The sequence below is a fragment of the Saccopteryx bilineata genome, chromosome 2 (assembly GCF_036850765.1).
Source record: "Saccopteryx bilineata isolate mSacBil1 chromosome 2, mSacBil1_pri_phased_curated, whole genome shotgun sequence".
NCBI lineage: Eukaryota > Metazoa > Chordata > Mammalia > Chiroptera > Emballonuridae > Saccopteryx > Saccopteryx bilineata.
Window position 1 is genome coordinate 218,772,200 of NC_089491.1, and position 22,872 is coordinate 218,795,071.

The 22,872-nt window shown below is 51.2% G+C and overlaps 2 protein-coding genes across 3 annotated transcripts in view; one reads left to right on the forward strand and one right to left on the reverse strand.

Moving 5' to 3' along the window:
• Nucleotides 1–2,914: 2,914 nt before the first annotated feature.
• On the forward strand, nt 2,915–18,461 carry FTCD (formimidoyltransferase cyclodeaminase). Of its 2 annotated transcripts, XM_066259147.1 has the most exons (14): nt 2,915–3,038; nt 3,852–4,035; nt 5,589–5,717; nt 6,633–6,721; nt 6,862–7,041; nt 8,152–8,289; nt 8,451–8,582; nt 14,403–14,464; nt 14,866–14,995; nt 15,106–15,267; nt 15,912–15,955; nt 16,181–16,319; nt 17,527–17,622; nt 18,250–18,461. In XM_066259147.1, the coding sequence occupies exons 1-14, from the start codon at nt 2,985–2,987 to the stop codon at nt 18,334–18,336; spliced, it is 1,626 nt and encodes a 541-aa protein (XP_066115244.1). In that variant the 5' UTR covers nt 2,915–2,984; the 3' UTR covers nt 18,337–18,461. The 2 variants fall into 2 exon arrangements, with proteins under 2 accessions (XP_066115244.1, XP_066115245.1); XM_066259148.1 differs by lacking the exon at nt 8,451–8,582.
• Nucleotides 18,462–21,739: 3,278 nt separating this feature from the next.
• The window catches only part of COL6A2 (collagen type VI alpha 2 chain), a 38,725-nt gene continuing 37,592 nt past the window's right edge, over nt 21,740–22,872 (reverse strand). Inside the window, exon 28 of the mRNA XM_066259149.1 lies at nt 21,740–22,845. Within this exon, the coding sequence (XP_066115246.1) occupies nt 22,247–22,845 (599 nt within the window). The 3' untranslated portion in view covers nt 21,740–22,246. The remainder of the gene's footprint in view (nt 22,846–22,872) is intronic.

Genomic DNA, 22,872 nt, shown 5'->3' on the forward strand with positions numbered 1-22,872 from the left:
ACAGAACCCCAAGGGGAAAGGGCTGAGGCCCAGGCAGGGCCCCAACCTCAAAGACCTTCCCCTTGAAAGGGCCAGAGGAACCTGTCACATTTTGGGTTTTTCCAAAAGCAGAGCCTAAGGCAAGAATCGAGGGGCAGGCAGGAAGGCTGCAGAACCTGCAGGGCCCTGTGCAAAATGAAGAGCAGGCCCCTTGTTATAAAGGTAGGAATTTGAAGTAATTACTGCAGAGAATTAGCCCGGTGTGGGCTGTGCACCTGTGTGGTCCTCTGCCCATGGAGCAGGCCCAGGGCAGGCAGTTTATCTGGGAGCTCATTCAAGAAAGCAGCAGCCACTTAGGGAAGCCAGGCAGCACCTGGCATGATCAGATGTTCGTTGCATCTTTTTCCTGCCTGGGTCTGGAATTGGGAGTTGGGAGTGCTGGTCCCTTTTATTGGAGAACAGTGATAGAAACCAGGATCTGAGCGCCAGATGAGATAACTTTTCCTTATAAATGGGGTCCTCTGTTCAGGATTCTTTTTTTTTTTTTTTTTTTTTTTAGTGAGAGATTGAGAGAGAGAAACAGACAGACAGGCAGGCAAGAACAGACAGGTAGGAGAGAGACAAGAAGCACTAACTCATTGTTGTGGCACCTTAGCTGTTCACTTATTGCCCCCCTCGTATGCACCCTGATGGGGGGCTTCAGCTGAGCCAGTGACCCCTTGCTTAAGCCAGTGACCCCTACTCAAGTGAGCAACCCCTGGGCTCAAGTTGGTGACCCTGGGGCCTCAAACCTGGGTCCTCTGCACCCCTGGCCAATGCCCGAACCACTGTGTCCCAGGCCAGTGCCCCATCCACTGTACCTGGTCAGGCCAGCAACTATTTATAGCACCTACTAGAATTTTAATGTCTCAAAACCCAGTGTCACACCAGGTTCAGTCCCTGCATCTTGTGTTCCAGCCATTGCCAAATCCTGGCCCAGGACTGTTTCTATAAGAAATGCGCCACTGCTCCTGCTGGAGCCCTCTGGTCCATCTCTCCTGATATAAAGAGGGTAAAGGACGTCCCGAGTTTTATGGTCAGGACCAGGGCTTGGAGTTGCCTCCTTTCTGGGGTTTGGCTTCAAGTGCAGTGTCTCCGGTCACTTCTCTGTTGTGGGGACCAGGATGAAGTTATTGGGGTTTCTGGACTAACCCCAGTGTGGGGCAGCTTGCCCCTCAGTCCTCACAGCCTGGTATGTCCTGTACGTCCTGTACTGTAGGCCCCTATCTTTGCTAGTTAGGGCTGTAACAAACACCACGGAACAGATGGCTTACACAACAGACATTCATTATCTCACAGTCCTGGATGCCGGACGTCTAAGATGAAGGTGACACAGGGCCGTTTGTTCCTGAGGGCTCTGTCCTTAGCATGTAGACACCATTGTCTTCTGTGTCCTCACAGGGCTGTCCCTCTGTGTGTCTGTGTCCTGATCTCCTCTTCTTATAGGGACACCAATCTTGTTCAATTAGGGCCACCCTAGTGACCTCATTTTAACTTAATTACCTCTGGAGAGACCCTTACCTTAAATATAGTCACTTGAGGGTTAAGGCTTCAATGTATGAATTTGAGGGTCACCATTCATTCCATAATAGATCTCATCCTTCCCTCCAAGCCGCTGGATACCGACCTCTGGCCAAGGGACTCCCCACTGCTGGGGGGGCCCCTGTAGGTGCATGGATGCAGCACCAGGGTTCTCTGCCAGAATAGGTGCTGGTGGGCACTTCTGGGCGCCCCCTGGGCTGGAGGCTCTCTCTCTAAGTGGAGCCTGATGTGAGGGCGAGTTTGGAGGGCTGCCTTTGCTGGACCTATGGTGTCTGCCAGGTACTGCTGAGGCTTTCATGGTCCCTTCGTGGGACCCACAGTCACCCACATTCACCCAGGGGAGCCATGGCTGGAGATGACCTGACCAATCTCCAGTCTCTGAAGATCTCTGGGTTCTCCTGTCTGCTCCGTGTTGGTCTGGCCCCTTCTCCTCTGAGTCCCTTTGAGCCGAATGGCTGGGGATCTAAAGATCTGGGCACCTTATCGCCCTGGCTCCCTTGGTGATTGCCAAAGTGTGAGGTAGCCTCAGACACTGACCACCCTAAAGGCTGTGGGGAGCACCTGTGCCTGGGGGGTGACAGATGGGGTGTAGCCTGCTCTTGGGAGGGGCCTGTGAGGTGTCCCCATGCTGTTAGGGTGGCTATGTAATTGGTAGGCATTTGCTGAATAAAATGCCTGCTCTGATTAAATATTATCAAGAACTCAAGGCAGCATCAACCTGAGCACAGCCCTCTGAGTGCAGGACCTTGTGCTGCTGACTGGGGGCGGTCACCCCTTTGTAGGAAGCTCCTGGCCTCTGGGAGCAGTCGCCACAGCTGGGGAGAGTCGGGGCCTTGTCTGGCTTGCCTGCCCCACCAGGGCACCCAGGCAGCTGCACACACTCAGTCCCCTCCCACTCCCCTGGCTGACCAGGCTGAGCTGACCTCTGCCCAGACCTGGGTCAGTGCTGAGGCCTCACCAAGCCCTTCTTGTCCCTCGGACACTCTGAGGCTTAGGCATTTACATGAAGAAATGGAGGCCCAGAGGGTCACCTGGTAGGTCATGAGAGAGCTCTCACAGATGGCCACCAGGTGGCCATAGGCCAAGTTGGGAGTGGAGTCCCATCTGACCTGAGGTTACGGTCTAATGAGGACTTTTCACCACTGATGGTCTCGGTCACAGGAGCTTCTCTCAGGGGCGCCCACCCTGAGCAGAGCGATCCCTCCTCATCCAACGTTGTCAGCCTTGCTGGGATCCTGTTTCTGCCCCTCCTGGGCCGCTCAGTGTTTGCGCAAGGCCTAGCCTGTCCCTCTCTACTCATCATGACCAGTGGTTAATGAGCAGCCCAGTGGGGAGTATAAAGCCTGCGGGCACTGGAGAGCCCTGTCCTTCTTTCCCTCCTGCTTGTGAGAGGAGTGGGCTGATCAAGGAATAAGTCCCAGACCATGTCTCGTCTGGTGGAATGTGTCCCCAACTTCTCAGAGGGGAACAACCAGGAGGTGAGGTGCCAGGGGACAGGCCAAGGGCAGCACACAGGGCTGAGAGCAAAGAGCAAGGGATCTGCTTGGTGTGGGGTTGGGACTACCTTTCCTCAAAATGGACCACCTTCTGTTAGCCAGAGACAAGCATGTCTGTGAGTATGGGACACGTAGAAGTGACTGACCTGAGGGGTGAGGAAGGGGGTGGTCAGGCTGGGATCCTGGCCCCAGGTTTAGATAAATCACTTTGCCTCTTGGGAAAATGGGGCCCATAACCCCAACCTCCAGGGCTATTTGAGGATTCCTGCCATGGTTTTTCTGTCTCCTCCCCACAGCTTATTATGTGAACACTGTTGTTGTCCTCACAGTACCTATGAAAAAAATGAGGCACAGAGATTTGGGGCAGGCTACTGAGGGCCACAGTACAGCTTGGGCCTTGAACCCTTGCTTCTCATCACTGTGCATTTCTGCCCCCCCACCCCCATGCAGCTACTTCCACTGTAGGCTTCGTGGAGGGGCTGGAGCCATTACCCTCTGTGACCTTGGCCTATAGATCACCTTCTTAGAGCCCCAGGAGCTCCTCTGCCTGAGTTCTGCTTCCTGCATCAGTGTCTCTTTGAGAGTGTCACTCATTGCCCTCTCATTGGTGACTAGAGCTGGCGATGGATCTTCCCAGGCTCTTGCTCTGTGGGAATTCCCAAATGCCCAGTGCCAGCTTGCTAGGTACCTTTGGGTGAGTGGGGGCAGATGGCACCTTTGGGTGAGCCATCTCTGAAGATCCTATTCCCTCTTCCAAGTGGGGAACCCAGGTGTGGGCTGGGCTCTCACCCCCAGGTGATCGATGCCATCTCCCAAGCTGTGGTGCAGACCCCAGGCTGTGTGCTGCTGGATGTGAACGCTGGCCCCTCCACCAACCGCACGGTTTACACCTTTGTGGGGCGGCCCGAGGATGTGGTGGAGGGGGCGCTCAATGCGGCCCGGGCTGCCTTCCGGCTCATCGACATGAGCAAGCACAAAGGTGAGGGACCATTCTTGCCCACAGGGTTTGGCATGGGGTCACGCAGCCCCTGAGGGGTGTCAGATGTAGCCCATGGCATTGCTCTGCAAGGCAGAGGTGAATGGTGACTCCTGTCCACATTTCCACATTTTGGGGGCGTCTGGCAGTGAGGCTCCAGCTCTGAGCAGGCCCAGGAGGTGGGGGGAGGGCAAGGTGAAGACATGGCCCTGCTGGAAGCCAACCTGCCAACAGCCTACAAAGCCAAACAGGTCAGGATGGCAGGCAGGGGCAAAGGTCTCTAGCTGCTCACAGTGGGGAGGCCAGGTTCACAGGCAGGGAATTGACAAGAGACCCTAACTGGTGAGGAGATGGGGGCACATCTCAGATGGAGGAGCTGCCTGGGGGGAGGAGAGAAATGCTGGAGAAGGGGGAAGTGTTCACCGCCTTGGGAGAGAGCTGCTGGCCGGCAGCAGGGTCTCCTAGCTGCCAGCAGAGGGAGGGCTGAACAGCCAGTGCTGGGCAGAGGCCTTCCAGCTTGGCCAGCCCTCTCTTCACAGCCCTTTGGTGTTTTCTTTGTGGTTTTTAGGAGTGGGAGGGGTTTACACTGTGGACTTGAAAATAAAAGGGCTAAGTGAGAGATACTAAGCACTTGTTTGAGATCAAAGAATAACCATCTGGGAAGCATTGATTCAGGCAGAAGCCCAGAGAGTGTTCTAATTAGGAGACAAAGATGGTGGGCATTTATGAGAAGGGGGAGGGAAACAATTTCATCCATAAAGGGAAGACGGTTCTATTGTGGAGATGACATAGTGGCACTGATTCTAAGGAATGACTAATTTTCCATGCTGTAGTTATGATATCTGCTTTTCTGTTATGTTTGCAAACAGTTCTTTGGGACACAGTATTTCTTTAGGCCCAGTCCACAAGTTATTTTACCTGGTTTTAGCATTCCAAGGTTTTTTGTTTGTTTGTTTGTTTGTTTTTACAGAGACAGAGAGAGAGTCAGAGAGAGGGACAAACAGGGACAGACAGACAGGAATGGAGAGATGAGAAGCATCAATCATTAGTTTTTCGTTGCGCATTGCAACACCTTAGTTGTTCATTGCCTTCTCATACGTGCCTTGACTGCGGGCCTTCAGCAGACCAAGTAACCCCTTGCTCGAGCCAGTGACCTTGGGCTCAAGCTGGTGAGCTTTTGCTGAAACCAGATGAGCCCGTACTCAAGCTGGCGACCTCGGGTTCTCGAACCTGGGTCTTCCGTATCCCAGTCCGATGCTCTATCCACTGCACCACCGTCTGGTCAGGCGCATTCCAAGGTTTGAGGAGTGAAATGTGCAAGGCAGTTCCTCTGGGACAGCAGTTCCGTTTGTGCTATTTTTTTACACAACACAGATGCCAATATACTGGGGGCCTGCCTCTGGCAGGGTCCCTATGGTCAGTGTGAACAGCTACGTGTGTGGACGGTGGGAAAGATGGGGGCCTGATCGGGGCAGGGTCTGAGGGAGCCCACTAAGCCCGTGCCCACACCTGCCCACAGCTGGGCCTGCTGGGCTTCAGCCCCCATATCTCTGCAGGGGAGCACCCTCGGATGGGCGCCCTGGACGTGTGCCCCTTCATCCCAGTGAGGGGTGTCGACATGGACAACTGTGTGCTCTGTGCCCAGGCCTTTGGCCAGCGGCTGGCCGAGGAACTAGGTGTGCCAGGTGAGTGCCCAGAAGAGGGCCACCCTGAACTCAGGGGTTCCCCCACCAGCCTCTCCTCACTTTCAGTTCTCATCACCCTCCCTCACCATGTTCTGATTTTGACTCCTTAAAATGCAAATTATTGAACAAGCAAACAAACAAAAAAAGAAAAAACTTCCAGACTCTGCCAACAGCAAACTGACAGACAAGACTAGCCTTGCTTGCCTCATAAGGAGATAACTGCAGTGGAAGCTCCAGCCTCAGGGAGGCCCCAGACTCTCATGTAATTGAGACGGTGGGAGCTGACAGCCACTCTGTAATGTAATTTAGCAAGCTGAGTGGACAGCCCTAAAAGTCCGTGCCTCCTAGTGAAATCATTTCATGTTGGGGGATTAAGCACATCAAAAAAGTGACTGGGAACACATGGGGACAAGTTGAAAGCAAAGTGCATGGTGGATAGACAGGACAGATCAGCATGAGTCACATATCCTGCCCCACACAGATTTGGGGAGTAGAACACATGTGTTATCATACTTGTGTGGGTTTTAGGAGTTTGCAGTGAGTTTCCTTAATTTGAAGTCATACTTATTGTATTATTATACAATAAAATACATTTTAGAAAGAACTGTGAAGGCCCTCCCAGTAGCATGCCCTAACTCTCCTGGTCAGCTGATGGCTTTTTCAGGGACATCTGTTACAGGGAAGCCACAAGGGTGGGGAACTGCTGGCTCTCTGAGTGGGCAGAGGAGCAGTCCTGGCCCATATGGAGTCCCACCACGGACTGCCCACAGAGAAGGGGCACTCCTGCCGAGATGGGGAGTGAGGCAGGTTTGTCCTCCCAGCTGATGCTGGAGGGAGTGGTCTGCCTTGGTTCTCTGGGAATGGGGGTTCTGGACGGCCCAGATGCCAGGGCTGACTGCCTGGCTCTCCTCACAGTGTACCTCTACGGTGAGGCGGCGCAGGTGGCCAGTCGACGGACCCTGCCAGCCATCCGGGCAGGGGAGTATGAGGCCTTGCCTGAGAAGGTGTCTGTCATGTTCTCCTGATGGTGGGCAGGTCTGGGGTGAACCCTGAAGGGGTGTGTACCCTCTTCCTTCCCCCTTCCTCAACCTCAGCAGGGTGCCCCATCTGTGGGGTACAAAACCTCAGGTAAGTCTCCCCACAGCTCAAGCAGGCTGAATGGGTACCCGACTTTGGCCCCAGCTCCTTTGTCCCCAGCTGGGGGGCCACTGCCACGGGGGCGCGAAAGTTCCTCCTCGCTTTCAACATCAACCTGCTCAGCACCAAGGAGCAGGCACACCGCATCGCCCTCAACCTTCGGGAGCAGGGCCGCGGGAAGGACCAGGTGAGAAGCAGCCAGGCTTGCCTGCCATCCCTGTGGGCTGGGCACGTCCCATGGGTCACCATGGGCCCAGGGGGAGGAATCAGAGGCTGTGTGGCACCATGGTGTGAACTTGCCGACCAGCCCAGCCTCAGTGTTAATGACACGTGGAAAGAGGCTGGATGGGGTTCCAGTGTTTAAAATGGGGGAGCATGTGCCTTAAAGGACATTTTCCATGGAGGCAGGCAGGGCTATACCTGTTATTAAAATATTGCAGCATTTCTATACTGAAAAAAAAGCTGCTTCCTGAGCCCCGGTGACCCAAGGGACTCTTAGGTTCCCCTAGATATTCCCAGATGCTCCCTGAAATCCCAGATACTCTCAGACACCCTGACCCACCTACTCTGCCACAGCAGCTCTCACCTAGATGAGCATCCTTGCCATAGAAAGTCTGCATTAGACACAGGTAGACACAGGAACACCTAGTGAACAGGTGGAGGCAATGCCCTGCCCACTTAGCTCCCCACTTCCAGAGACCCAGGTTCCCAGCCCACAGACACCATTGTGTAAGCACAACAAAAAGCAGGGAGAACCCCAAATCTTTCTTACTGCTTTGGCTGAAGTCAGAAGACAGAAGTCCCGCCTCAGATAGGCTAGTCACCCCAAGGATGAGGTGCTGTGAGCTTGTCTCTGGGGTGAAGGCTACAATATAAGAAAGGGGCCAAATACAGGAGTTTGGAGTTGGGTGGGGATGGCCCTGGGCTCACCCTAGAACACAGTGTGGATAGAGAGGCAGGGTCTACTGGTGTCCATGGGGTTAGGCATCCTGAAGCCTGGCCCTTTTGGCCTCGGTTTTCCTGTGAGGGCAGTTTTCTTCCTGCCAGCTCCGATGAGAGAATGGAAGAGTTAGGAGGCGGGCCATGTGCATTGGGCCATGTGACAGCACTACATATCTGCAGGCCATGGTTTGCCAATACATCTTCCAGCCTCCTCATCTCCCTTGTTCGGGCCAGTGGGGAGGAAGAAACCCCTGGCCCAGCCAGGGAACACAGGGGCAAGTGGCTCTCAGCACCAGGAACCAGGAGAGGTTGAACAGGGCCTGAACTGGGAAAGGCTTTTTTTTTCCCTTTGCAGCCAGGACGTCTGAAAAAGGTTCAGGGCATCGGCTGGTACCTGGATGAAAAGAACCTGGCTCAGGTGTCCACAAACCTCCTGGACTTTGAGGTCACGGCGCTGCATACGGTCTATGAGGAGACCTGCAGAGAAGCCCAGGTGAGCAGGGCAGTGTCCCTTCCTGGCTGGGAGATCCCTCCAGGTAGTTGTCCTCTTCTGGATGGAGGATCCCTCCAGGTGAGCGGGGTGGTGTCCCCACTACCCTCCTGGGTGTTCTCAAGCCTAGCCCACCAGGGGCTGATGCTGGCCAACCTCTGCAGGAGCTGAGTCTCCCAGTGGTGGGCTCGCAGCTAGTGGGCTTGGTGCCTCTGAAGGCCCTCCTGGACTCCGCTGCATTCTACTGTGAGAAGGAGAACCTGTTTATCCTGGAGGAGGAGCACCGGATCAGGCTGGTGGGCTGTGCCCCTGAGGGAGGGATTGGACCGGAGGGTGGGGAGAAAACTGAAGGGCCCAGTGGGAGCCATGAGTGAACTCTAGGCTCTTAGGAGCTGGTCTAGGTGCTGGAGGCGCCCATGTGGGGCCTGTAGCCCTGTCCAGGGGCCAGGACGCACTCTTCTTCCTCCTTTGCTTTATTGTCTGTGCTTAGAAGATGAGGCCATACTATTTTCATTTTGGGGACACTATTGAGGCTTTCTTTGTAAAAATTCTGGCGGGAAGACTGTCCTCCGCCTCCCTCTCTCCCCTCTGGTGCCTGCGCTGGAGCCACTTCCAGAGTCCTCACACTTTCAGATGTGGAGTGACTCTCACACATCTGGGTCCATAGGTGTTTATGGTTCCCTCTGTCCTATGTGACACCTTTGCCTTGAGTTCCACTGGCCTGAGATCCCCCCTGCCCCTTTTGAATGCGTTTTTTACACTGAGCAATGATTGGATTCCTCTGACCATTGTTGTTTGGTAGTTACCTCTGAGTATTTGCTGAATTAATGGGTGTGCCTCGACTTAGTACTTTTGTCCTGTTTTCAGGCATGTCGGAGGTGCGCAAGTGTGGTTCCTTCTGGTTAATATATGTGGAAGTTAGTCTATTTTTTTAGGTATTCTGCTGCTTGGTTATAACTTAACATACCTCTTCTTATTGATTTTTAAAATATTTAAAATTATATCCAAATTTTAAAGTTTATTAATTTTCATCAGTACCTTGACCGCCTTCTATGAAAACAGGAAAGTAAACACTGTACAGTATTTATTGCCGCTTTTTCTTCTTTCTCTATTTCCTGATTTTTTTTTAGAGTTACAGTATTTTTTAAAGAGGGTTCTTTTGGTGGTTAATTTTTATTATTAGTATTTTTTTATTGTGGTAAGATATACTGAACATAAAATTTGTCATCTTAACCATTTTTAATTCATATACCTGTAATTCAGTAATATTAAATACATTCATAATGCTGTGCTGCTGATGGGCTTTTCTATACCTGCAGAAAACATCATTGGGAATTTGATGGTTTCACTGGCTCTGTAGGTTGCTCTGGGTAGCACTGCCATTTTAACAGTATGATGTCTTCTACCCGTGAGTGTGGGATGCGTTTTCATTTATTTATGTCTCCTTTAAATTCTTTCAGCAGTGTTTTGTAGTTTTCATTGTATACTTTCACCTCCTTGGTTAATTAATCCCTAAGGATTTTATTCTTAAAATTTTTTTTTAAATTTTTTAATATTTAATTTTTTATTTCTGCTTTATTGAGGTATAATTGACACGGAAATTATAAGATATTTAAACTGTAATCACAATCAGTTATTTTGATCTTTAGTAAATTTGAAATGTGTTTGGTAAGATACAAAAATCAATCTAAGTCTTCCCTCGAATAATTCAACAGCTGTTCCAGTGCAATTCAGTACATGATGCAACCTTCACCTGTTGTCATAATAAGCCACTAAATCCCACATATACTTGGCTCTTTCTGATGTTTCTGTTCAGTTCTATTGAACTGTTCTAAGTATTTATTCTTGATGCTATTAAAAAGGAAATGGTTTTGGTAACTTCTTTTTCAGATTGCTCATTGCCTGTGTATAGAAATGCAGCTGACTATCATGTGTTGACTTTGTATCCAGCTACTTTGCTGAATTCATTTATTAGTTCTGAGAAGTTAAAGGTTTCAGTTTGATAATATACTAAATCTTTTAGCACTTTATCAATATTAGACAATGTTGACTCAGTGAAGAAAGATGAGAAAATTAACACACTATGAGAGCAGTCATCTGTGTTGTTATTTTTACATTGTCAGATGTGTAACATTGACCTTCTGTACCTACATCCATATATGTTAAATATATTAAATATCCACAGATAATCAATCTTAGTTCTATAAGTAAGTGAGGTCAATGTGCATCTCTCCTTTCCCATTGGCCTCCTTACTTGTCTTTTGGCTGGATTTCAAAATTAAGCAGATTTTTAATGAAAGGCTCACGGAGGCTTCATCCTGCTAATTGTGGCATATTTAGGAATTTATTTGTGACTTTATTCTTGTGAGAGAGTTGGACAACCAAAACTTCAAGTCACTTGTTTTTCCCTGAGAACAATGCAAATATATCTATAATTACTGTCTTTTGAAATTAAATGTCACTTTGGGAAGTCTAGGGCCACCTGCTCATCTCTCCACTCCAGGTGACCTGAGCTTTCTCCCTGATGTCTGATGAATTCCTCACTTTACCTTGAAATTCAGTAATTGCCTTGTGTGTTGCTGTTGATTATTTTATGTTATCTTTCCCTTTGCAACAGTGTTCCTTGAGATTTACAGATACCATTCTTACTTAGTTTCAGGAACATTCTCTTTTATTATAGTCTTTGTTTGTTTGTTTGTTTTTTACAGAGACAGAGAGAGAGTCAGAGAGAGGGATAGATAGGGACAGACAGACAGGAACGGAGAGAGATGAGAAGCATCAATCATCAGTTTTTCGTTGCGACATCTTAGTTGTTCATTGATTGCTTTCTCATATGTGCCTTGACCGTGGGGCTACAGCAGACCGAGTGACCCCTTGCTCTAGCCAGCAACCTTGGGTCCAAGCTGGTGAGCTTTGCTCAAACCAGATGAGCCCGCGCTCAAGCTGGTGACCTCGGGGTCTGGAATCTGGGTCCTCCGCATCCCAGTCTGATGCTCTATCCACTTTGCCACTGCTTGGTCAGGCTCTTTTATTATAGTTTTGACTCTGTTATTTGGTTCTTTTACTTCAGGGACACTGATCCTGTTGTAGATGCATTTTCTGTCTTCCAAATATTCTGTCTCTTCTCTACTTTCCTTTCATTTATTTCCCCTTATAGTCATGTAGTTTTTACAAACTTAACTTCAAATCATTGGTACAATTTAGGGCCAGTTTCTTTTCTTTCTTTCTTTTTTTTTCTTTTTAATTCTCTTTGTAGCTTTTACAAAAGTTTGTGCCACTTTTTATTTTGATGTTGTTTTCTACTCAGAAAAGCTGCAGGTGTAGTACCAGGATCATCTTCTTACCTTACAGGTTCACTATATGTTTGCATTTTGCCTCATTTGCTTTATCACTCTCTTTATTCACACATAATCCTATTATTTTTTTCTGGACTATTTGAGAGTAGGTTGAGGACACCGCGTCCTTTTACCCATAATCTATTCAGAATGTATTTCGTAAGAACAGGACTTTCTCTTACACAACTGCAGTACAATTACCAAAGTCAGCAAACCCAACATTAATGCAATTCTAGCATGTAAACTATAAACTATAATCAATAGCATCGATGTCCCAATAATTTCCAGGACAGATATTTATCCTATACTCCTGGATCTGATCCAGTGATGTGATCCAAATAATTCAACAACTGGTTATCTGCCCTAATGACCACTCTAAGTATAAAAAAAGATATACCAAAAAGTAGTTTATTATTTCATGCATTTAATACTTAAATAAGAACAATAAAAGAGGTACACAAAACTAGATTGTTATAAGAAAGAGTTTTAAACTATTAATGAAAAACATTAAATAATATCCGACAAAAAACAATTAAACTGTTGTTTAAGGTATTTCCATATTGCTTTTTGATTGGTATCCTCACTTGTAATTTTTTTTCACCTATGGACAGAATGAACATTACTATGGGCATTTAGAATACACTGTTGTATAGATGAACATTAATAAAGAGTAAGGAATGTAAATTTGTGATTTCCACATTGGGCAGCTTCCCAGGTGCCCACCTTAGAGAGAACCCTGATTACAAGTGCCCTTTTAACAACTGATTTGCAGAACTCAAGAAAAAATTAGGTATCGGTTCTGCTGAACAGGTGTGAACTGGCTGAATCCCATCACTGGCCTGATCCATAGTGCCTTTAGTTGTCATGTCTCTGTCTCCTTTAATCAGGAACAGTTCCCCAGTTCTCCTGTCCTTCATCGACTTTGACAGACTTTGAAAGTACGAGCTGGTTGTTTTGTAAAGTGTTCCTCACCAGTACTGGCATCCCGGCTCTCACAGCTAGATGAGGTCATGCACTTTGGCAGGAGCAGCACAGCTGTGATGTACTCTCAGAGCAGTGGGTCATGAGACCATGTGCCTGTTCATCTTGGGGGGTAGTTGGGTCCTTGGTTGAGGTGGCATCAAGACCCAGCATTATTCACTATTAGTTATTCATTATTAGTAAGCACCCTGAGGGGAGGGACTTCTAGGCTCTGCAAATACCCTGTGCCTCTCAAATTCCAGCCATAGGTACTAGCAGCCAGCAAAGGTTTTCTGATGTCATCCTTTTTCATCTCTGCCACATATATTTATTCCTTATTAATGTGTTTGATGCTTTCATCTATTCTTAAACATTCTATTTGGTATTCTTTAGCTGATAGGTCTGATTTTTCCCATTGTGCTGACTCTCTTGCAGTGTTTTATGATTTTGACTGTGAGTGTTCCTTCTTTGGAACTTTGTGGTAGTTCTCAGAAAATGGGTGTAATGTCTATGTTTGCCTGTTAGGTGCTTGGGAACATGGCCACATAGGTCACTTTAGATGGAATCTTGTGCTTGCAGCTTTGGAAACCATGGCTCGTGAGCTCAGTGTGAGCCTGACCCACATCCTCATCAAGGTGGCTCAGGGTTAGAATTTCCCAGAGACTTCTTCCTGCTTTACCAAAGGCAGAGACCTGAAAGAAACCCAGTTATGACCTTTAGAGGGTGGTTTTTTAGTTCATCCTTGGAGATGTAGTCTTTCAGGGGTCTGCAGTCTGATCCCCAACTCAGTGAAGGCTTGACCCTCCCCACTCAAGAGGGGCTACCAGCGGTGCACAGATGTCCCTAGGATGTACCCAGCCTCAGGGCAAGCAGGTCTTTCTGGTCACTTCTGGCCTTGAATGATTTTCTTTACTCTCTGCCAGCTTAGCCAGGTGTTTACATTCATTTTACACATTCGTTCATTTCTCCAAGGTAGTCTGAGTTGCAGGGCTTTGCCTAAAGTTGATTCTATAAGCAAACTCTCCCAGGCTCTCTTACCTGTTTCCATGTTCTTGGGGACACCTCATGACCATTCCCAAGACCCTGCTGACTTGTTCCTCTAAGTAGCACTTGTCCCTTTATATTTTTTAGTAGTAGTGTCAGCCTCTTTGACTCAAAAAAAGCTGAACCTTTGTAACTGGAATATGGCCCCTAAAGTATTTTAAATGTTTTTTGGTGGAAGGAATTCTAATCTTAAATGGGGAGTGTCATAACTTTATTTTGAGTTTAGGTAAAATTCACTTTCCCTTGTATAACAGGTCTTACATTTAGGCAAATCAGGCAGCTTCTGGGCTTTAAGAACCAGTTCATTGTTGGCACCTGAGGAAATAAAACCTTGTCCAAAGAGGCAGTGTTGTTGGCCCCTCAGAGAGAAGCTCCTGCCTGTGGTGTCAGCTGTGTGATAAACTGGAAGGACCATGTGGTTCAAAATGAGGGCTAGTTTGCTGAGGGATTGAATGAGTAGCCCCTCCCTTTGGGCCTCAGTTTCCCTATGGAGTAACACAGGTGGGTGCATGTGTCAGGAAGTTCATATGGACAAGGTGCCTGCTCTCGGCCAGTGCTCTCCCAGGTGGGCCCGGCTGCGATAGGGAGCCAGTGGTCAGCAGGCGTCCTAGTGGGGGAGTGTGGCTGGCAGTGTCCCTGTCTCACTTGCCACACAAAGGCTGGACCAGGGTGGGGATGCTGCCCTGAGATGAGGTGGGACCAAACCTTTGGTTGCCTTCCTTACACATGGGGGATGGGCTGAGGGGACCTGTGGGTCACCAGCCCCTTCTTTTCCAGGTGGTGAACAGGCTGGGCTTGGACTCCTTGTCTCCCTTCAATCCTAAGGAGCGGATCATCGAGTGAGCAGCTCACTGCGAGTCCCTCCCTTCGCTCCCCTCATCTTGCTGGCCCAGCCTCAATCTTTCCAGAGCCTTCTGCTTGGTCACTTATTCATCAGTAAACACCAGGGTGCCTGTGCCAGGCGTGGGGCTGAAGGCGGGGTGGACAGTGCAATGAGGCCCCAACAAGGTCCTGTTCTGTCCTCAGGGGCTCCAGGGTGGCCATGGCCTCTCCCAGGCTGTGGTTGCTCAGCAAACTGGGACTGTGTCCCTTTTCTTGTGTTGGTGAAGGGAGTGGGGAGTGGGCTGAAGTTAGGGACAAGGGTCTGAGCCAGACCTTCCTTCACAGTCTGTAGTTAGAGCCCAGAGCCCTGTCCCTGCAGGACCTACGACCTCATCCTTGTCCCTCCTGGGTCCTGCAGATACATGGTTCCCGACAGTGGGCCTGAACAGAACTTGGTGGACAAGTCCTTGCATGCCTTTGTTCGAGAGGTGGGCGCCCGCTCAGCGACCCCAGGGGGCGGCTCGGTGGCAGCAGCCAGTGCAGCCATGGTGAGCTAGGGCAGGAGGAAGGGACAGGCATGGGGACAGCGGCGGAGGGGGTTGTGGACAAGGACAGAGTGGCGGCAAGGGTCCCAGTCCCTCAGCTTGCCCCTCCACAGGGTGCCTCGCTGGCCTGCATGGCTGGCCTGATGACCTACGGGCGGCGCCAGTTTGAGCACTTGGACACAACCATGCGGCGCCTGATCCCGCCCTTCCATGCGGCCTCAGCCAGGCTGACCACACTGGTAGACGAGGATGCCCGATCCTTCGAGGCCTGCCTGGTGAGTGCCCAGAGGAGTCAGAATGGGGTCAGTGGACAGTGGGGTAAAGAAAGGAGGAGAGAAAGCCGTGAGCTCTTGGATGTATCCAGAGATCCTGCAGGAAGGCAAGGCCCGGAGAAGGCCACACTCACAGCATAGGGGGCTGCCTGCACAGCTGTTAAAGGAGCGCGAGCACCCTGTGTGGCGAGCAACAGACCCGGCTGGACCATTCCCTGGCGGAGGTGCCTTCGGGGACAGAGGCACAGTTTGAACCTTTGTGTCTAGACTTTGGGGGTCAAATGTTTCCTGTGTCACTTTTGAACAATGGCTGTAGGCTGGATGCTGTGAATGGGGCAGGGTGCAGCGACCTCCTGGGATTCCATTAGTGTTCAAGGATATTGCCGGCCCTTCCCTTCAGATCCTTAGTGCCCGCTGTGAGGCCTCTGAGCTACGTTGCCTTCTTCTGTGGGGACTCAACACCAAGGACCTTAAACCATGAACCCAGTGGAAGTACTGTTCCCAAAGTGACGTCTGTGCTGTGTGAAAATGCCAACCTGAGTGGTGACACAGGCGCGTCTTTGAGGCCGCCCGCCCTGCCCAGGCTTCCCTGTGGCCTGGACACAGCTGCCCCTCACCCCGTGTGTTTCTGTGCTTTGCTCCGGCAGGAAGCGATGAAGCTGCCCAGGAACACACCCGAGGAGCGGGATAGGTGGGTGTAGCCGTGACTGGTGTGGTGTGGGAGGACATTAGGTGCCTTGAAAGGACCTCATTCCCAGTTACTCTACTTCTTGAGCATGTGCTTGTGATTAAAGAATGGCTTTCCCATTGTCCCCACCCTGGTTCTGTCTGCTTGGAGCTGTTGGGATTGGGGTCCAGGGTGGGGTTCCTGGATGACTTGGGCTCCAACCATCGGCACTCCCCCCCTTGGTTCCAGGCGAGCAGCTGCCCTGCAGAAAGGGCTGAGACAGGCGGTGGCCGTTCCCCTGGCACTTGCAGAGACAGTGGCTTCACTGTGGCCAGCGCTGCAGGAGATGGCCCTGTGTGTGAATGTGGCCTGCCAGTCAGACCTGCAGGTACATGGGCCTTGCCTCCTGCTGCTGAGGATGCAGCCATGTGGAGGGTGGTGCGTCACTGGGTGATCATCGATGTGCATGGGCATTCACTGAGCGAGGCCTGGATGTGAGTATGTCCCAGGCGGTCTTGGCCAGCCTCAGCCAGCAGGGCTGGCATGATAATCCTGTTTGAAGATGAAGAATTTAGGGTCTTGTTCGAGGTTGCAGGGCAGACAAACAGAAACTCAAATGAGTCTCCAAAGTTTATCCTTGACCCTCCTGGTGCCTCCTCCTTATCCACTCCTCCCTGAGCCACCCCCTCTCCCTCCTCCTAGCCTCCTGGTTCTAGAAAACACTGAAGACAGCTCACAGGTGTGCATACCTGTGTGCAGAGGGTTTGGGTCTGTGATTTCTGCAGCTCGAACTCAGACCCCACAGGAGGGACACCTGTGTTCAGTGTCTGATCTTAAGGCTGCAGAGAAGTGTCGCCTCCTTCCTTGGGATGGTGGAGATGTATGAGTTGTCGAGAATAGAAGTCTCCTGGGCACAGAGGCTGTGGTTCCCCCCATTCTGGGTTCCCCTGGGGCTGTAGCCTGTGCTCCGCCATCTCCCTGACCTGGGGGTTTCTGTGAATGTCTAATGTGTTGGAGCTCGTTGTTAAGGACCCCACCTGTGGCCGGCTCCACGCAGGCCTGTGCACCGAGCAGCATCTGGTGCATGCAGCCTGAGAGCCCTGAGGCCAGTGAGATGTGGGGCTGGGCTGGTGAGCAGGGCAGTGGAGGGTGAGCCTCTGCATGCCGTATGGCATGGGGGCTGGAGTTCCCAGGGAGGGTCATGATCCTACTAAGTGACCGGCCACTGTGCCCAGCCTGCTCTGAAGCTGGTGTGCTAGGAGGTGGGGCCTCACTCAGATAAGAAAAGCCTTCATTTCTAAGCTCAAAGGTGGAGAGTCAGGCTGTGGTTGTTACCTCTTTCCTCAGGATTGAGAAGGCTGGAACCCACCCTAGCTCTAGGATGAGGGTGGGCTTCCTCAGACATGCTGCCCAGCTGCCTCTAGGAGACCCTTGGTGACCTGTTTGCTGTCATTACCAATGAGATGTGAGGGCTCAGTGGGGCAGGCACTTGTTGGGATTACAGATGCTGCTGCCCAGTCTAGACATCAGCCCCTTGTTGAAAGTGGACAGAATGAGCACCGCTGTCCCCCAGCCCTGTCCCCGTGGTCTTGCAGGTGGCTACCAAGGCCCTGGAGATGGGTATGTTTGGTGCATATTTCAATGTGCTCATCAACCTGAAGGACATCAGCGATGACAAGTTCAAGGACCAGGTGAGTAGCAGGTGCTCAGGGCCAGGCCCCACAGAGGAGTCTGTAGGTGGCTCTCAGGAACATGGTTTGCAGACGTGAGTCAGAGCCTCTGGCAGCATCCCCTCAGAGGCAGTGTCTGTTTAGCCCCTTTTGCAGAATTGACAAGGCCTGACTGGAGGGCTGTTGTCCTCTCTTGGGGTTGCTATGGAAACAAGTGGAATTCCGTTTTCCCTCAGCAAGGGGTCCTGGCAGGACCTGGACCAGTCCCCTGCCTAATCCAACCAGGCTGAGGTTGGCCATCCTCAGGGACGTCACTATCCACCACATGGGCATTGAGTTAAAGAACTGTCCACCACGTGAGCACTGCTCCTCTAGGCCTTAGGGACACAGCCCTGCTCTTGGCAGTCATGGCTAAAGAGAGAAGATCAGGAAGGTAGGGTACCTGGGGCCTGGCTGTCCCCAAATGTCAGGACAGACAGAAACCCCTTCCCATCTCCACCAGGAGGACCGTAAGGAAGGTCAGGATATCATCTAAGTGGACAGGCCAGGAGCTTGGGCCAGAGGTGGCTCAGGGAGGTGGCAGGGAGGACCTGGGCCAGCAGGGATGGGCAGAATTGCAGGGCTCTGACATGGCCTCTTGTCTGTCAGATCCGCCAGCACATCTCCAGCCTTCTGCAGGAAGCCAAGACCCAGGCAGCACTGGTGCTGGATCGCCTGGAGGAGCGTCAAGAGTGATGGCCAGGAGGGGACCTCACTGGATCCAGCACCCCTGTGCTCCCCTCCCCCTTCCTGATAAAGTCTGGCTTGCCTGACAGCACAGGGTGACGTCTGGAGACAGTCCTTGTGAGGCCAAGATGGCAGGCATGGGGTGGGTGGGTGGGGCTATCTGAGGTTGGTGGTGCTACCCACTGTCACCTGTGACCTCTAGTAAAGTCACAACACACCATTGCCTGTGTAGTATGTTTGGGGTTTGGGGAAAGGACTGAGCTGAGTGGGCAGGGATGGGAATTGGTGACAAGAGAGCTGGGGAGATAGAAGATAATGGGGGCAGTATGAAGGGCATGCTGGCTCCAGGGTCTCATATGTGAGATATCATGGGATCTGAGCCCAGTCATTGGTCACTCAGAGCACCTGGGTCTTGGTGCAGTGTGCCTGGCAAGGTGGCCTTGGGATTGTGCGTGGGGCATAAGCCCCATGGAGTAGCAAGTCCCCTCCAATCGCATCACTCCTAGGGAGTGACAGGCAGGCATCTGCAGGATGAAGTGGCTGGATCCCGTGACACAGAGGGCAAGTGAGGACGAGGAGGAGTAGGTGTGCCTAAGTTCTTGGAGGTGATGGTGATGTGCTGAGTTCCTATGTCCTGGCCAGAAAGGGGTGAAGCATTGGGCTCAGGGTCCCAGGAAGACAGGGTGCCAGGTGCTGACTTCTCTCACATGGAAGGTAAAGGGGGATGAGGCCAGGTGATTGGGGTCCCGGAAGGCAGCTCCCCCACACCAAGCCCATGACCTATCTTCATTCTGCCATATCCCCTGCAGGGCTTAGGTAACCAGATTCAGAGAGGGGGTATAGTAGAGAATCTCCAGGACTTGAAGCAACAAGACAAGACTTAACCCCACACAGGGGCCCAGGTCCAGGTATGCCCTGGGCTGAGCTGACAGTGGTGCCAGAGGGAGGTATTGCAGGGTCCTGAATTGGGGGCTCCAGGTGGAGAAGGACAGGGATACAATGGGTCACTGTAGCGTTTGCCCTGGGGCTAGGGATGCCTGGAGAGGAGAGGACTAAGCAGGTGGCTGTGTGATTCCTCCAGCAGTGAGTGAGCAAGGGCTGGCTTGGCTGTAGGAGGCCCCCCTAGATCTTGCTTCAGGGGGAGAATGCACCATGCAGTTCTGTGGACAAGTCCTGCCTGGGGTGAGGACAACAGAGACACAAAGACCCGACTCTGGGGACCAGGTTCAGTGACACAGATCCACTTTATTCAGGAAGTAAACTAGCTTATATAGATGGGTTCAGCCAACAGGATGTTATACTAGGACAAATGGCCAAAAAAGGTCAGGAGGCTGCCTGGCTAGCACTGAGTCATTTCTGTATAGCGGGCGAGCTCCCTTCCTGATTGTGCCCAGGAGGATTCCGGGAGCTGGAGTGTTCTCACAGCATTGCGTCAGCCACAGCTGCTAGGTAAATGCTCTGCACTCTACCTACACAGTTCAAAAATCAGGATGACATAAAGAGTTTCTGTGGTGAAGCCTTGCACTCCGGTCCCTGCCAGGCCCCTAAATAGCTTCTTAAAGAAATCATTGAATTTCCTCTTCTGTGCTCATTTAGTGTTCATCTCTGTCATCGCAGTCACAAACACACGTGTCATTACACACTAATTCTCCCTTGACCACACCGAGAGAAAGGCCTATAGCTTGAAGGTCTACATCAGCATTTGGAGAGACACCGCTTACAAGTGTTTTATTCACTCATTCTTTCCCCCTGCTTTCTTAACATTCTATTGTGAAATATAAGATACATTCAGAAAGGTGCTCAGAACAATGACCAGGTGCTCAACAATTTGTGACAGAGCATGTACAAGTAGCCATCTCTCTGTCATGGATCCTTCTGACCTCCTGGCCCTGCTTTCCTGGACATGACATTCCAGTTCTTCTTGTTTGATGACCTTCGAATAAATGGGATTGTACCTGTGACCCACCTCCGCATCTGGCTGCAGGCTGTTGAGTGATCATCCTCCTTGCAAGAAAAAAGTGCTCTGTGCACCATGCAACTGGTTGGGACCACTGGTGTCCTGCACCAGGCTCACAGACAGTGGCATGGCTGTCATGGGGTGCTGTCCTCCCCAACAGCTGCACATGCCATGTCCCCCACACCCACCCAGGTAGATAGATAATGAGAGAGATGCAAGTACCTTTGAATGAATTAGTCCTCTCCACAAGGGGATAAACAGCAGGTTCTGGGATGAATTGTGCCTCTCCAAATTCACACGTTAAAGTTCTAGACCCCAGAACCTCAGAGTCTGACCCTTATTTGGATATACAGTCATTACAGTTGTAGTTTGTCAGGTTGAGGGTTGAGATAAGTTCATACTGGAGTAGGATGGGCCTGAATCCTAAATGTCTTAATAAAAAGGGGAAATATGGGCACAACAGCCACAGGGAAGGCAGCACGTGAGGATTGGGGTGATGCCGACAAATTGTGGAACTTCCGGGAGCTGGAGGAAGCCTGGAGCAGATCCTTCCCAGAGCCTTTGCTGGAGCCTCTAGACTCAGACAATCAACTACTGATGTTCTAGCCACCTGTGGCACTTCGTCAGGGCAGTACAGAAAACTTCTACTAGCAAGAGTAGAGCATCTGCCTGTGGGAGCCAATGGTTTAATAGGGCAGCTCACCAAGGGTGAGCTTAAAAGACCCGGGAGTCTGAACAAGAGGTCACTGAGGTTGCCAAAAGAAAAAAAAAAGAATCTATCTAGCTATCCACAAAATATCCTCATGCAAACCAACAAACACTTTTAAGCACTTTGATCCTGGTTTGAGGATAGGGGGTGACTTCACTGACCAAGTAGCATCATTTTCAAGGCCGAAGCTGACTAGACAGGTATGGATTTTAGGGTTGAGGCTGTGAAAATGAATAAGGGAAACCTCATTAAAATTGGGGTAGGGAAGCCCTGAAGGGGGAGAACTCATGCAGGACCACACACTGAAGACTCCAGCAGGAAGAAGCTACCTTGTACTCCACAACAGGAAGACCACCTTACTACCCAGGCAGGAGAGTTTTCATTTTCTCAGCAACAGCCCAGCCAATGGGAAGCCACCATCCATCTGAACTCTCACTGTCCTCCAAAGGACTTAACTGCCCCTTCCAATTTCTCCTTTTCTCTATAAAGTGAGCTTTCCTTCCTTTGTTCTCTGGACTCGCCTATTGGTTTGCATATTCCAAATTGTAGTCCCTCTGCTATTCCTGAATAAACTCATTTTTGCTTGTAAAATGACTGGCTAGTTTATTTTTAACATTGACAAGACTGTCCAGTCTATGCACTTGGACTATGATAAATGCTGGCAGGCATGTGAACAGTCTGAGTCCAGTTGGCCTCTCATGGGTCCCTGGTGGGCACAGACACATGGAAGCTGGGGAACAGAAGGAGGTGGTTCAAAGCCTTTATTAAACTGGGGTGTGTGCATACAGGGACACATTAGGCCTGCTGTCACAGCTCTGTCTGATGGGGGCAGGTGGCCCCAGAGGTGAGGTGGAGACCTGGGAGCAGGGCCAGGAGGGCTGGTAGGGCTATCAGAGAGCCTTTGGAGGGCACTGGATGGTGGATGAGAGTCCAAGGATGAGGCTGGGCTGAAGGGGAAACAGTCTATTGGTGAGGGTCTGAAACACACCCCAGAAGCCTGTGGGGACCAGGAAGGGTGTGGAGAATAGAGAGCTGCTGAATAGAGAAGAGGGTGGTGGGAAGCACTGGCCAGACTGCAGGACCCCAGGATGAGCTGGGAATGGGGGGGTACTCCACTCCTGACTTCACACCCACACCTGGAGAGATCGAGTCTGCAGCCTTCTGGACCTCTCTCGGTGGGATCTGAGTAGCACCATGGACAGGAGGACAGTGCCTCCGGGGCTGGAGGTGCAAGGTGGGGTGGGGGTGGGGTGCTAGCAGATCCAGCGAATGAACCTGTCGAAGAAGCTGGGCTGGCTCAGGCTGTCATAGTTCTTCTCATGGAAGATGGCAGCCGTGTCGCCCAGGCTGATCTTGGAGAGCACGTCCATGTCCACATCGTCACCCACGGCCACCACGGTAGGCACCACGTTTTGCTTGCGCATGGAGTGCACTGCCTCGTCCAGGCTGTCGTTGCCCGTGACGCCGTCCGTGAGGAACACGAAAGCCAGCTCAGCATGGCGGCGTGCCCCAGCCTGCGTGCCGAGCACCACCTGGTTGATGGCGTGTACGATGCCCGAGCCCACATGTGAGAAGGAGTTGAGGTAGCGTGCACTCTCCAGCGCCTCATGGATGACTGTCAGGTTGGAGGTCAGTGGGAAGGCCACCTGCTGATTGCGAGGGTCCCCGAACTGCAGCAGTGCCACACGTGCATTGAGTAGGTCATCGTCCCTGCGTGCCAATGTCAGCCGCCGGGATACCTCCTCTACAAAGTGCCGGGCCTTCTGGAAGTTCTGCTCACCTAGTCGCTCAGAACCGTCCAGCAGGAAGACGATGTCCACAGGCCTCTGGGTGCACTGGGCCACGTACAGCTCTGGGGGGGAAATAAGGGTGGTGGGCA